The following is a 15,672-nucleotide window of genomic DNA, read 5'->3' on the forward strand; positions in this document are numbered from 1 at the left end:
TCCTTCCATTAATCAGTTAAAGGCCTGATGCTACCACGTAGGACAATGATTTGAGAAACGGTCTGGATACCTTTAGGAAGTTGCTAGGAAAGTGACCATAATGTAAATGCTTCAGTCACTGTGCATTCAAACTGGGAACTAGAGGACAATGATATATTAAGACTTGCTCGCTGCCTATTAAATCAGACATGGTTTGGGCCTAATTATTTCTGGTTCCAGCCCAATCCTGTCAAGCTTACATTACTTGTACCTGCTACCACACTGACCTCTAGCTTGGTAACAACTGGCATAACCAGTTAAAGCTGAGTAAGCCAGCATGGATAGGACAGTCTGCACAGGGCAGGTCTTATGCCAAGAAAACATGGAACACCCCCCATCACCACCACCAAATCGTAGAGCAGAGGCTTGTCTTCTCCAGGGGAAAACTTCCTCAAAACACAAAAAAAAGCAGCAGGCTCCAGAGTTACAGATTCCTTTGTAGCTCTCCAGCAGGGTTGACTTTAGCAGACGATCCGCCAGATCAAGAGAGGCAGAAGAGCTTGAACGTCTCTGTGCTTCCCTAGGCAACTCATGTGCTGCACAGAAGTCTTGGTCACATTCACAGAGGCTACAGCTACAGTCCAAATAACAGTTTAAGACAACAGTGGTCTGTCTATACTATAATAATAGTCAAAGCAGATGAATCCATATTCAGTTACTCTTTCTTGAGTTATTAGCAAAAGAACAACAGTGTGGCAGCCATGTGCTAGATCTGTGCCTCAGTATTGCATGATTTTAGTGTTGTGGTAAATAACAGCCAACTTTCCATGTGGTTTTGGAGTATTTAAGTTCTAAAAACATTGCATCCTTGGGCACAGACTACAATACCTATGAAGAACTGTGTGCCAAACATATGATTTGAACCACAGTAATGGATCAGAGACTCCAAACTTTATGGCTGTTTAGTGCCCCAAGTCTTAAGATCTGATGGCTGAACCCAAAGAGCACTACAGTAAGAACCCAGCTCAGAAAACTGGGCTCAGTTTGTGGCAGAGGCTAAAGACTTTGCCACTTCCTAGGCCCTTTCCCCCAGGATCATGCTTAGCCATCTTAACTTTTTTTAATTGTGTGACAGCCTTTAAGCAAACTGTTGCCCTACAGAGAGTTCATACAGTACAGTCAAAAAACCACATCAGCTCTGGACAGATCACTTTGGCAGAGGAAATATGGTTCAGTAATCAGAACCTAAGCTTGGAAGTAGCAGCAGGTTAGGGTTTTTTTCTTACTGGACTTAAGAGTTTTCCTTTACTGAAACTTGATTCTGGTTATAACCCAATATACCTTTAAGCATTTTAAGCTTTTAGCACAGCGCTGCTGAATTTAAGGCCCTCAAATCTACACAAGGGGGTAAATGGTATTGCAAATAAATATGCTTTATCATCTACCAACAGGAGCTTTGCATAGGTGACACTCCATTCTCTACCTATACTCTTTCCCCACCCCATTTCAGAGACATTTCACAATACGTTGCAAGACAATGTAAAACACTTCAGGAATACTGCTAAATGCAGAACCGGAACACCTATCGTGTTTTGTGAGAAGGCTTAGAATTGCCATAAATCAAGTATTTCAGAATTTAATTACTACCACGTGAGAAAGGCCAGTGTGAGAGTTGATCCCCACAGAGTTAATACAGTGCAAGTCATCTACACGTGCTTGCTTCTGAAACTGCACAGTTAATTACCTTAGTTTTTCCATTTCTACAGCAGCTAGTAAAGTAGCTTGTTACTTATGAAAATTCTGTAATATAAATCAAGACACCTGTTAACACAGAATACATTCTACTGCACATCTAGTAGAAGACATTTTAAAAGTCTACGTGAAAATTTTAATCTCTGTGAAATCTTTGGACAAAAAAATTATGCATGCACATTCTGCTGAATCATCAGCAGAAATAATGGCAGAAATTGTAAAGTTATTTTTCTTACTACTGGGCTATCTCTAAATGCCTGCTGCAACAGCCATCTGGGTTATCTGAAATGTTGAAGCATCCTGGAAACAGCTTTCAATCATATTTCAACGTTCAGACAATTAAAAGTTTTGCAGTAACAGCACAGCAAATTTAAGCCACCTTACTTTTCTAGCTGGCTTTTCCTGGTCGCTTTCACCTATCCCTTCTAAGGGGTTCAAAACGTTCCCACAGCTTGCAGACCAGAAGTTGAAAAACACCGACACAGGGAAACTCACAATCTTACTCTTTGCCAGAGAACTGGGGGAGGTGAGGGTGGAGGGACAGCTCAATCAGGGTTTTGAAGATTTTTGGGTGGAAGCTAGTAGCAAAGCACGTTATTTCTTGTTATTACAAGTCCTCGTGGACAGCAGACAGCCACTCTGACCTAAACCGACAACCCGCAGCTTAAAGTCAACGGGCTGCAGTTACCAGAAGAGGAAATGACTGATCTCTGTAGTTTCCCCCTCTTCTTTCTTTCTTCTTTTTGCGAGCTAGCCCGGGTGTTTCGCGTGTCCCTCGCCGTTAGGCGCAGCGTGGGCGCCGCTCGCCGCCCCGCGCGTTGGTGCCGGCGCTGGGCAGGCGGCCCGCCCGGCCCGGCCGCGCTCCCGGTAAGTGCCTTTCGCACCGCTCCCGGCGCCCACGTAGCCTCGGCAGCCCCGCCGGCGGGCGCGGGGCGCGGGCCAAGGCAGCGGGGGACGGCACGGCGAGTAGGCGGCAGCACCGTGCGAGACCCCTCCGCCTCCCAGGCCAGCCCCCCGCCCGGGATGACTAAGCCGGAGCCGCGGGCACCGGGGGAGCGCGACCCCGACCCGGGCGCTCCTCAGGGCGAGGCGCGCCCCTCGGGAGGGAGCCCCTCCACCGCCGGCCCACGCACGGCGCGGCCGCGCTCCGCTCACCTCCAGGCGCTGCCTCCGTCCAGCCCGCCGGTGAGTCACCCGCGACAGCGGCCGCTCACCCGCTCCCCTCCGCGCCCAAGGTGAGCGCCGGGGGTGCGGGGCGGGCGGCGCCGGGCCGCCAGCCCCCGCCTCCTCCCCTTGCCGGCCGCCAGCAGCGCGGGCGCGGCTGGGACTCGTAGTCCCCCCTCAGCCCCCGCCGGGCGCGCGCCCGCCGCCGCCTACAAGTCCCAGGATGCCTCGGGGCCGCCCGCGCGGCGCGCGTCTGGGGGGGCTGCGCGCGCCCGCCCGGCAGCGCCCTTCGCGCAGCGGTGCCCGGCTGCGGCCGACGGCCCTTCTTCCCTGCTACATTTGCTAAATATAGTAAAGTGTATTTCAGGTTGAAATACCAAACCGTGACCGGGGAGCGCGGGGTGGGCGCTGGTAGCGGTGACACCCCGCACAGGTGCGGCCTGGGGGCTGCTGTTGGGCTGAGGCGCGCTGTGGTGGTCCTGGAATACACCTGTTGGGTTGTCCCCAAAGTCCAGAGGAGCTGCCTCGGGATTCATTGTCCGATTTGGAAACGTAGACGACAATGCTCTGACTAATAAGAAATGTGGGGTACGCCCCAGGCATCCAACAGGGACGCGTGCTAGTCGTGTAAATGATCGTCAAAGTAGAACGTGCTGAAGGACTTCATGTTGACTGAACGCTTCAGGAGACTTGATGATTATTTTTCTTATTTTTTAATGAGGAGCTTATTTTTGCTAGCTCCGCTGGGTGAAAAAACACACTCAGCCTGGGCCTCGGGGTGGCCAGCCTCCTAAGTGACTGGTGTGGCTTTTTATTTCTTTAGGGGTACAAAGGATATATAGTTATCAATTTCTTTGTGAATACACAGGAATTAGTTGTGAAATATCTTTACAGATCTCATCTTTCAGTCTCCAATTTATAAATGTTTTCCAATGTAATGATGGCTTGCTTGCTGTCCCACCCAGGTGAAAATGTTTACCTGCTGCTCAGTTTCCTAGAGATTTGGTTTTGTTTATAGAACTGGTAGGAAAAAAACATTTTAAATTTTTTACGCACTGAGACCGTGGCAAAAATTATAAAACTGGTGTCTACAGGAATGTATAATTTTGAAAACCTTAAAACTATTCCTTGATGTGTTAGCCCTTGTTAAGAGTTTAAGAGTAACTTCAATAAAATTTAAAGTAATTCAAGCTGAAATATGGTACTTTAAATTTCAGTATTGTCAAACAGAAATTTCAAGGTCAAAACATTTCAGAAGTTGCATTTTAAATAAGGAGTTTGTTAAACCAGTTTTATCCAAAAATAAGCTGTAACAAAAAGGCATTTTGATGAACAGAGTGATATATACGATACACCACATACATCGGACATTATGTGGAATGGTGCTGGATGCCATGGTTATACAGAGCTGGGTAAATGGAGGTACTTTGGAAAGACATCTGTTTGATTCATATTTATTTATCCAGAAAGCTACTTTTTCCTGAACTTGGGCAGGTTAGAATGCAGGTGTAATTACCTTATAAAGGTGTGGCGTCACCACTAATGTACTGCAATTGTGAAATGCTTTATTACCGGTAAAGCATATATTGCAGTAACATATCACAGACAGACCTGTACTTACACACCCCGCACAAATAGGAAGGAGGGGAGAAAGCCTGAAACAAACATGGGAGTAGCAGATGTCCTGCTAGAAAAACCCACAAAGGTATAAATCATTTTGACAGTTACAGTAGTCCACACTGTGGATTATGTTACACTAATTGTGTCAATGGTTGCCTTTAAATACAGGCTGGTTTTAATTTCTTGTGCACATTTTGGCATGAAGCACTGGGAAGGTTAATAGTTCTTTTTATTGCTTCTTTCCAGCATTGTCTAAAATGGTAAAAGATGCTTCAGTTCTTCAGCTCTGAGAGAAGGGCAGGGATTAATATAGTGCTAAACTCAGTAGGGACAAGATGAAAAGAGTATTTTTGGTCAAAACAAGAAAAGGGAGGGGAAGTCAGTGTAGAATAAACAATAGGGACAGTTGAAGAGACTAAAAAATCCCCTGTGGAGCATAATTGGGGGAAATTAGTTAATGGGACACACGCCACTGAAGCTGTGTGATGACAGAGCACCCAGTGTGAGCTTTGAGGGCTCATCTGGCTCACAGGGGATGGAGCAGCGGGAGCCGCTGCTCTCCAGCAGCCTAAGGAAAGCTGCGAGGCACTGGCAAAGGCCAGATCCGGTGCTTACGGCTGCTTAGAGCTACAGTTGTTGGGCTGTTTAGTTCTCAGTTTCCTCAAACAACCACGGATAGTGAGCATGGGCACAGGGGCTAGCTGAGGGGCTGGGGAGTGTGGAGACTTCTGACACTTCTGCGTGTCTCATTGGCATGGACATCTGAGGTTAGCAAATGGTATTAGATGGGCTCCATTGATGGGGTCACTCCCAGCCAGTCCCTAACTACACTCAGAGTTCTTCTAATAATTTGACAGCTTTCTAAGGTGAAAGCCCCCCAGTAATATTTGACCATGGAGGTGTCGTAAGTCCTAGGACAGGTCAAACCAGCTGAATTGGTGAAGTCGAGGTGGACATTTCCAGATTGAAGTGGAACGCATTTAGATTTATGGGGATTTTCCCACTGATTTCAGTGGCTTGGTTCTCGAAATGCTCCTGTTAATTAGTTACTACCTACATCCTATACAGATTAGTCAAGTCAAGCTTTGATATTGTCCATAATAAGACAATTATTCTAGCAGAGGTCCAAACATTAGGACATTTTGCTTTTTACCACCTGAAGTTCCTTGAAAGTGGCTGAACTCAAATGCTTTTAAAATGCTTAAGAAGGGCGTGTTTTTAAATGAGCTATGCTGGGTGTCCAGTCATGAATATAAACCAGCTGAATGGCTTTGTGTGTGCCCTTTCTAAGCCACTTGGAGCAACATGGTCTCAGCAGAAGGCTGGCGAGCATATGGACAGTCGGTGTGCAGGGAAGGAGCTCCTGTGGTATCAGCAAAAGCATCCCAATGCGGCTGTGGCCCTGAAACCTGTGAGTGCCCAGAACCTCCCAGAGTCCCGCCTTTGGCCCAGAGGCAATCAGGGAAGCAGCCGAGCCCTCTGAAATAGCTTCTTTGCCACTGACTTTTTCACAGATCTCCTGTAGTTACACAGCTCAAAAAGTGACACAGCTCAAAAGCACAACCACATCCTCTTCCACCCCATCCCCTCCCAAAGCAGCTGAACAATCTTGTTTTCATTCAAAAGAAATACAGATTCAAACTACAAACTCGGCATTTGTCAGTATGGTATTCCTCCATCCCTGCAATACCATTGTTACTGGGCCCCTCCTTGCTGGGTGCTGGCTCAGACTCTCCCCATCAGGCTCTGTGGTAATTAGCCGTGCCCAGGCCTAAGTCCTTAGGCTTGCTGCCAGGTTGGTCCCTTCAGCTGAGCCAAGAAGAACACGGGGGGGAAAAAAAGCAACAGTCATAAAATATCAGTAACGCAGGAGAACACTAGGCAGCTCGTCCATATGCGACCCCTATGACTTGTGCAGCCTCATACCTTATGGTGGTTTCTTTTGGCAGCAGATCCAGCATCTGTGGGGGCTTTGTCTGCTCCTTCACAGGAGATGTGCTGCAAGCGGGTGTGTGGTCTCAGCTGCTCCAGGTTGCTAGTAACCCTTGAAGAGCTCTTCAGGGCCCTGCTTAAGCTAGGCAAGCCCTTTTGGTGTTCCGCAGTTGGCGCGAGGCTCCCTTACCAGCTCAGGATTAAGGTAGCTCCCCTCTGCAGGTAGCTTGTTCCTGCTATGCCAGTGTTGGGCTGTGTTTAGTTAAGCCTCGCTACAGAGCTGAGCTGAGTGGGGTTCATCTGCTGTGCTTTGCTGCTTGCGCATGGACCTTTCTGCATCCCTCCACAGGGCTTACAGAGCCTTGCGGCTTCCTGCTTGGATAGTAACCAAACCCCATTCCCCACTGATGGATAAATGATGAGGTGATGCTGTGACAGCATTTCCACCCAGTGATATTTGCCCGGAAGGATTAGGAAGTAAATAAAACATAGATCCATGTTTATGGCTGTTGTCATGTCTCTTTCCAAGCGTTTTCCTTTCTAGACTAAACAAACCAACTCTTTCTAATTGGAAGCTCGTGGTTTCAAGGCTCTTGTTTCTGTTGCTGTACTCTGCAATCTCTCCACTTGTTTACATCTGTATTTAAGTGAAGGGCTCAACAGCTGACAACTGCTGTCTATATATATTTAATGTGTTTTACCATAAACACTTCTATTGATACAATGCAAAATGACTTATTTTTAAACTGCTCTATGCTGTTGATTCTCTTCCTGTAGTTCTGCTGCCTAGCTAGATATCTTCCCATTTTGCATGCTGGTGCCTTGCTCTTTGATAGTGTCTTGTCCTTGAGTGCATTTGCTGTGTTATTTCATTTCTACCCGTTTCTCTAAATTGTCAAGTTCATACAAAGCCTAATTTGATCCTTCAAAGTACTTGTGCTCCACGCATTTCCTCCCATTAAGGTAATACTACCACCTTTGGATGAAGCAAGCTCAAGAGAAGAACATTTAGGCAAAAATATGACTTCAGGTTTTGGTTGTCCCAGGAAGTTCAGCAGGTCAGCGCTTCACCTTCCTGTATTTTTATTTCATTTCTCATAGGTTCTCCTTATTGTACTTGAACATGGGTTAGGAAGCTGATGGGAGAAAGGAGGAAGACTATAAGGCATACTAAAAATATCAATTTTCATAGTTACGCCTGCAGGTTTTATACCAGTAGATAAGCTTATTAGCGCATTTTACAGCAGTATCACTTTTATTGCCATTGTTGATGTGGTATGTCACTGTAGTTATTTTAACAACTATTTAATATCAGGTGACTCATGGCTTTCAGTCAGATGGGAGGAAAAATAAACCAGCACATACATTGAGCATGCCATATGTGCGTGGGACCTCGTGTGCTCTAGGAATGGAAAAAAAATGTAAGGAAGAATTTCCTGGAATCTGGAAAGGGCAAATGACAATATCACTTGGGAGCTGACCATCAGGGTTGATTTTCTTGAGAAAAGCCTGTGCGCAGTTTGTAGTGAGTTCTAGTGAAATGTCTCTCTCAGTAGTCATGATTACATATATTATTCAAAAGAAATAAATACAACTGTGAAAAGCAGCTTCTCTGATTATGCTGCTCTCTTACCTGGAAAGAGAAATCAGATTAAGTGCCTCATTGTATCTAAGGTCTTTAAAATAAATTAATTCCCTAGCAACACCCTAGCTGCACATGCATTTTAGATTGAAATATCACCCTTCTATTGACATATAAGGGCAAATAAAATTATCTTAAAAAATAGGAGCATATGTCCTGCATTTTTGTTTGTTCAATGGGCGAAACCTTTATTACAATATTTTAAAATCTCTTGCCCAAACATTAAGCTATTATATTAATAACCTCTTTTTTTTCTTTCATTCCTGCTTTTTCTCTGAATAGATCCTTTATCTTGTTTCAAGGATTGAAAGCACCCACATGGTTCTTCAGTACAGTACAGCGGGTTTGCAGCTGCGGGGGGCTGGGCTGTTGCAGTACATTTCCAGGTCTGTCAAAGGTCTGTTGCATAATTTTGACCAAGCCAAGGTATTGACTAGCTGGTCACTGAATGACCTCCTTGTTTCCTGCACTACTAACATACCTTTGATCAAAAACCTCTTAGAATTAAACACATTTTAAGTGGCTGAGCATGGGTGTGTAACAAACATCATTCTGGTTCAGACCCATATGGTCCCCAAAGCAGGTGCACGTGACATAAGAGCACAGCAGGTGTATATGGTCCTCCTCTCTAATGAGGAGCGGCTGAGGGACCTGGGGCTGTTGAGCCTGGAGAGGAGGAGGCTCGGGGGGGACCTTACTGCTCTCTGCAGCTCCCTGACAGGAGGCTGTAGGCGGCAGGGTGTGTGTGTGTGTTGGTCTCTTCTCCCAGATAACAAGTGATAGGACAAGAAGAAATGGCCTCAGGTTGTGCCAGGGGAGGTTTAGATCGGATATTAAGAAAAATTCTTCTCTGAAAGAGTGGTCAGGCCTTGGAAGAGGCTGCCCAGGGATGTGGTGCAGTCACCATCCCTGGAGGTGCTTAAGAGTTGTAGATGTGGTGTTTAGGGACATGGCTTAGAGGTGGACTTAGCGGTAGGTTTATGATTGACTTGATCATCTCAAAGGTCTTTTCCAGCCTAAGTAATTCTAAAAATTAGCAGCTTTGCCTGTTTTGAACCAGGTTGCTTATGTGCTGCACTGTAGTTCTCAGAGCCTGGAAACACCATTTTGCAGATTGGGTTCGCAGATAAAGACAAGAGAGAGTGTGTACTGGTCTGTGGTCCCGTTTTCTTCCTTGCGCCAGGACCTGCTCCAACGAACATGTTATGCCCACAGGTGGGACTGGGAAAAATTCTTGGTTTGTGTTATTTGCAAAGTGCTGTTAAGTGCGATGTACTAAATATTAAAACATGCCATTGATGTCTGCATTAGAATCTAGGTATTTAGTAAAAGAAGTTGGTTTGTGATTTCATATAAAGCCTGCATGGTTTGAAAAGTCTAACGTCAGAATTCTTTGTTGACATTATTTTTATTGAAGCATGGATCTTTAGCTTGTTTCACCATAAAGTGAAGCATTTTATTTATGATAATAGACAGTTTAGGGCTATAGGGGCATTATAACGTTGCTGGTGTAGATACAACTTCATCAGAAGATACAAACATGACCCGCAATAGAAACAAACACCAAAGAGAACACGATGAAATGTTCACTGTTTACAAATCACTTCATTACTACAGACACCAAATGGCAGTTACTGTAAGTAAATCAGTTGCAAAGAACTGACTACATTTAGACAGGGAATTGGGAACTTCTGTCTGGGGCTTCACCCACAACTCCTTAGTAGAAAAAAGTTTAATGCCAAGCATTCTTTTTTTATCCACAAAACAATGCTAACCAACAGACATATCAAAGAATAAGACTGAAGGATATCAACGCCTTTACAACTACTTTTGCAATTATCTTCTTGATTAGGTACTTTTTTTTTTTTAATACATTTTGTCAAAAGGTAAATAGCTGAAAAATCAGCAGCAAAAATATTACAACAACAAAACAAGTAAATACAGTGCCAGTGTGTCATGTTGTAGTAGAGAATACAAAGAGGACAAACAATGATAACTTAATCATATAAAATGACACAGAGCTGAAATACAGTGCACTTAAATACCTACGTGACAAAGAATGTTAAATTCTGTACTTAGTATGTAGGTTTTTTTAAACATAAAATCTGAAAAGTCTTTGTGCTTAATTTTTTTTTCCTGTTAAACAGAATTAATTGCTTACTTCCAATACTGCCACTGTAACTGATATTACAACAGATCACAATTTTCACAGACACATCAACATTAAAACATTTACCTATGAGAAAATAAGTCACTTCTCATTAGTTCACAGTGCGAAAAAGTGGTGTACACTCTGTCTTGAGAAAGGCTTTCAGTTATTCATCAAGCCAGTTGCAAAAAAGTCCTGATACCAGACGCAGTGCTAGATTTAAAGAATGGAAAGCAACACATCACATGTTGGGAGGAAAAAAATAAATTTCTCATTTCTTCATGGATATCGTCTAAGTGACCTTCGTCTTCTGTTGTAGAAATGCCTGAGCCCATGTTGCCGTGAAAAATTCATCATGTAATTTTGTTTGCGAGTGCTGTTAAAATCAAAGGACGGAGGAAGAGAAGAGTGTCAGTTTCTTTTATATGTACTTTAAATTATTTCGAAGCAGTGAGCTAGTGGGACAGATTCTTCTTTGTCCTTGCATGACCTTTCAAGCCTGTGTAAAGTGGTGTGAAGTGCGCCCTTTGTACAACAGCAAGGTACAAGGCAATTGAGAATCTGTCCCACTTCGCTTTTATTTTTAACTCATTATCTTAGGGAAATGTTAAGAGCTTTCAGCTAATGAAAACTTGTGCTGCCTAGGGCCAGATTCACTAAAGCTGTATGCACTTCATATCCTTTCAATACAGGGCATCTCTTTACAGTCGTTTTATACTCCAGATATCCTTCTGTCTTTTACAATTAACTGCTTTATCTTGAGAACAGAAGAAAAGCTTTACTCAACTTCATTATCTTCCACTTTTACCATAAAGGAAGTAGAGCACAACACTTCTATCCAGACTTAAATTTTCCCTCCCCTGTACACCTCCATCCAAAATTAAAGGAAGATCTGAGAAATAAGCATCATCACGTCTGGCAGGAGACCAGGCAAGAGGCAGCCTGACTGCAGCGTACTTGAAGAAGCGGCACTTCACTTGTTTGGAAGAGGTACCTTGAGGACAAGACCCACCCCAACTTAATGTAGGTTTCTACCTCTTCCATTGAGGGCAGAAAGAACCATGAGAAGGCAGCAGTGGACAAGACAGCTGTCTAGGACTCTGGCACCTGAAACCCATCTGACTCCTAAGGGCTGGAACCCAGCTTCAGTTTCCAAATTTTAGCAGCTTTGTAAATGGAGCCGTTAAAATCTATGGTGCATCCTTATGAGTCTGCTTATGGCCTACACCTTGGACAGAACTGCACATACAGCACCACAGACCCTACTGCCTCTGCTGTGGCAGGGGACGGCAGAACAGCCACAGAGCTTCGTCTGGCTGTGCCTTTTCTTGGTGTTTTTACACACATACCCAAACCCCCAGCGCATGCACACAAATAACGGGCCTACATAGATCTACAGCCAAACTGCATTCAGAATTACATGAGAATGAAAAGGTTTGTGTATTCTGAAGTTCTGATAAAGGACGTCTCCTCTCAGACCTACCACTTGCAATGCACTTGGCCAGACATACAAAGCAGGTGAGACATTGCTGTAAGAGAGACTGTGACTTGAGCTCTGCACTGTAGAGTCCCAGGGTATGGGAAAGACCTTTCGATCAGAGGACTACTTAAAAAAATTAAAAGTGTCACATACCGCTGCCAGACTCTCGGTTTTAGAGCTACCTGACCCCCTTTCTCCACATGGAAAAATGGCATGCAAGATGCTCCCATAGATGCAGTCAGAGGAGGCAGTTTCCTTAAGAGATTGGAGCACTGTGTTAACCATGCAGGCCCCAAGGACAACTCCAACAGGTGGAAGGAGCTTCACCAAGGAGAACTGCTGATGACTGCATGGCCCAGTTTTCTTTCGGTTTCCAGAGGAAAGGAGCTACGAAGGTGTAGTGAATCTGTGCAGTCTCAGGATAACTTCTGACTCCCCCTCCTAATCCTCCCTGCCTGCTTAGGACCTTGTGCTTTCTAGCTTTGTCTTGCAGTGGGAGAAGGATGCCTGGCCTAAGCATCTCTGCTGCAAGTGACTGGGTGTTACTAGGACCCTCCAAACCAAGAAGCCCATCAGATTTTAAAGGTGATCTGTGAAGTAAAGGCCTGCAGTAGACATTACAGTCAACAAGTCTCCCATTTGTGGGTGCAAGGCAGGTTTTCACTTGCGAGCTTTCTTTGTAAGAAGTAAATACTTATACTGTAATCAGACATACGCTCCTCTGTAGTGCATAAGCTTACTTTAGTGAATATGGCCCTTAGGAAAAAGGAATAATTACCTACTTTACAAAATACTTATCATCCTTCAGAGGCAAAGATAGCTTTTGCTGTAGTATGCTAATTTCATCCAAAAAAAAGCTGTATAATAAAATTACACCCTTTTCAACAGCTAATCTAGAACACGATTGACTAAACTGAATAAAAGCAGTTGTGTCAAAATCTAGGTTATAAACCCCTAAGCAAGTCCAAGTCACTTATGAACTAGTTTTCCAAGGCTTTGCAAATTGTTATATTTTTTTCTCCACTAGAATGTACATACAAGAATGAAATTCAGCCCAGCTCCTGGTGACAATGAAAGCAAACAGATCTACACTCGGCACAACTTTTGGCACCCTCACAGTAAGGCAGAGCTCTAGAGCAACTGGCAGTTAAGAGAGGGGTTAATGTTTGAGGTTGACTAGTCCTGACTTTCACCTGACTTCTTCATCTGAAATGGAAAGGTCTGTGCTGAATTGCAAGAGTTTTGTGTAAAAGAGTGACTGCAGTGACTTTGTATAGTTTTAATGCCACTTGGTAGCTCAAATGCAAAGCAGCCTTGAAGATCAGTCTTTATTTTGATCCTGTAGTCATCTCAGCAGAACATTACCCTCACTGCAATGCCAAATGCCTCACTGAGGAAGGCAGGAGGGAAATCATAACCCTGAACCCACTCTGGAAAGTGGCTTGGAGGAGGTCTTAATCTTGCCTTCCCTTTCATTCCCATTGCCTGGGAAGTGGGTGGTTCCTTAGACACTGGGCCCTCAAGGTGACATCTCACCTCTGAGGAGAGCATTAGAACCGTGAAGTGAGGATGGAGCACCTATCTGTTGGGAGAAGGCTGCTCTGCAGCCAAAATACAGGAGCCTGGGAGAAAGCACAGCCCAACTATGAGTGGCCTTACTTTAGGTACATGGGACCAAACAGAGCCTGTCAATGTGTTTTGCTGACAAAATTGCCATTTCTGGACCTGGTTAAATTTAGGATTAAGCTTGGCTGCGAGAGCCTCAGCTTGGGCAAGACTTGGACAGCCAGGGAACATATAGTTCTTGGCCCAGGGGCCTTTGCGTTCCCCCATCTCCCTCCTGCCTTTGGTCTGCTCACATTCAGCATCAGCTCAGCAGAGATTTTCAGGACTCATTCTGGACACTGCTAGGTGCACCTAGTCTCTATTTCACTTCAAATGATACCATTTTGTATCTGGCCTTAAAGTTATGATGAAGGTGTTTAAAACAATGAACAAAGAAAAAACAAAAAACAAACAAAAAAAACAACAAGAAAGGAAAAGAAAGAATTGAAAAAAGGAACAAAGAAAGGGTTACATAATAACTTAAAAGAGATTTACTTATCTTTTATGTGTATCATTCTGTCTTGTCATAAGATGATCAAGAAGTTACAAAGAAGCAGACATTTATGTCTTACACTGAACACCAGAGCAGTGCAGTGTGTGAAAAATAAGAGAAATCTAAATTCTCAAGAATGAAATACTTATTTTTTTTCCTTACACTGACATGGCTCAGACTTGTCCTCACTAAGATCTGAGACAGGTGTTCCAACTACTGGTTGGATGCCACATAAAGACTTCATGCCTGCTATAGAAAATGGCATGATTTTCACTCTTGCTATAGGTAAATATATATACCCTATGTATTCTAGTATCATGTTATGTTGTATAGCGTGTATAGTCTGGTATCCACAAAATGAGAGTAGGTCTATATTTATTTTTCTGAATTCATTTTGTATATTGGTAGGAGGCAAGCACTGTGTAAGAGAGATTGATAGTGCTTTATAAGATCATGGTAAGAATTATACAATATAGATTGCAGGAGTACTTACGCATTTCTTGCATTTGGTGGATTTAAGAATGTTTTCAGTACTATTAATAACAAATGTAATTAGTATTTTCACAGACTGATAAAAGGCTTTACCATACTTTTCCTGTTGTTTTCTTGTTCGGAGCACCCAATATGTGCCGGGCAGCATAAAGCTGTATTAGGAATAGATCCCACCTTCCATAACAGAAGAGGGTGTGGAGGGAGCTTTTTGTTGAATACCAGTGGCAACCTGAAGGCTGCTTTGCGAGTGTGTAATGGACAGGTCAGCATCTGCTGAGCCTTCTGCCTTTTCTGTGCATTCACCGAACCACCAGGGAATTGGAGAAGTACAGATCCAAAACAGTTATCTGTGCATTGCTGATGGAGCAAACAGTGAAAGAGCAATTAATAGGAGCAACTACTGCATAATCTGTTCGACAGTTTTGAGTGCATTATTAAAAAATAAATAGAAGATAATACTGCTCCAATGTATGTAGGAAACCCTAAATAACATACCAGTGAAATCACTGGAATTATACTGGTTAGATGAAAACAATATGCAGCCAATATAGAACAAAATTCTGTCTAGGGCATATTCAATAACTACCTACAGTAAAGCAATTTGCGAGAAGTCACGATGGGTCTTTAGTCACTAATAGAGCATTCTGGCTATTGCATGTTTCCTAAAGCACAGATTGAACTACAAGTCTGCAATTTAAAATTTTTGAAAATAGAACACTGTCAAATGGAATTAAAAATATGTGGTGAAAAAGCCAGTATATACTAACATCATTCATTATTTCTGTGGTTTTATTTTTAGTTGACAGGGCACAATAGGAACCAAATAGAAACAAAAAAATTTGGATAACAAAATGAAGCATGAACAAAACCTCCAAAAACAGCAAACACATGCCTCTCAGGACTAGGCTTGGGGTAAATTTTGAGGCTGAATTACAAATGCTTTGTACTATCATGAGAAAAGTGATGTGCTTAGACTGAAGTCCCGATGGCTCATATCAACGACTAATGTTTTTTGGCTCCAGTGAGGTAAAGATTTGAACCCAGAGCTAAGTAACTATGTTGGTTTGTGGTATCTATTAACTGCAATGACACAGCTGGTAGAAGAAACAAGCAGCAGAGAGACACAAAACAAAAGCACAACCTAGGAGGCACCTGCTGTGTGTCTAAGGGCATGCGTGGCTATGCCACCATGCAGATTCACTGACGCACACTACCTGGCTGTAGCTTCAGTTCTGTGGTCGTTAATTATGGAGAAAAGTGGGAATTCCCCCTTGGAGCTGAGAGGTTGCCCATGCAACACACTGGGTGACTGCTGTTGGTGGGTCTCATTGCACTGCAGTGAGGCTTCTCACCGCAGCCTCTGA

At 43.8% G+C, this 15,672-nt stretch overlaps 2 protein-coding genes across 5 annotated transcripts in view; both read right to left on the bottom strand.

Moving 5' to 3' along the window:
- Positions 1-3,014, bottom strand: part of SLC26A5 (solute carrier family 26 member 5) — a 36,590-nt gene extending 33,576 nt beyond the window's left edge. Inside the window, exon 1 of one of the 3 annotated variants that reach the window (XM_040596531.1) lies at positions 2,887-3,014. The gene's annotated coding sequence lies outside the window, so the exon portion shown is untranslated. Of the gene's footprint in view, positions 1-2,115; positions 2,204-2,886 lie in introns of those variants that run through there. The other 2 variants (XM_040596532.1, XM_040596530.1) reach the window with 2 other exon arrangements.
- A 6,464-nt stretch (positions 3,015-9,478) lies between these two features.
- Positions 9,479-15,672, bottom strand: part of RELN (reelin) — a 297,403-nt gene continuing 291,209 nt past the window's right edge. For both annotated transcript variants that reach the window (XM_040594080.1, XM_040594079.1), the window contains one exon: positions 9,479-10,614. In XM_040594080.1, coding sequence (XP_040450014.1) covers positions 10,518-10,614 — 97 coding nt within the window. In that variant the 3' untranslated portion in view covers positions 9,479-10,517. The remainder of the gene's footprint in view (positions 10,615-15,672) is intronic.

The sequence above is a fragment of the Falco naumanni genome, chromosome 5 (assembly GCF_017639655.2).
Source record: "Falco naumanni isolate bFalNau1 chromosome 5, bFalNau1.pat, whole genome shotgun sequence".
Lineage (NCBI taxonomy): Eukaryota > Metazoa > Chordata > Aves > Falconiformes > Falconidae > Falco > Falco naumanni.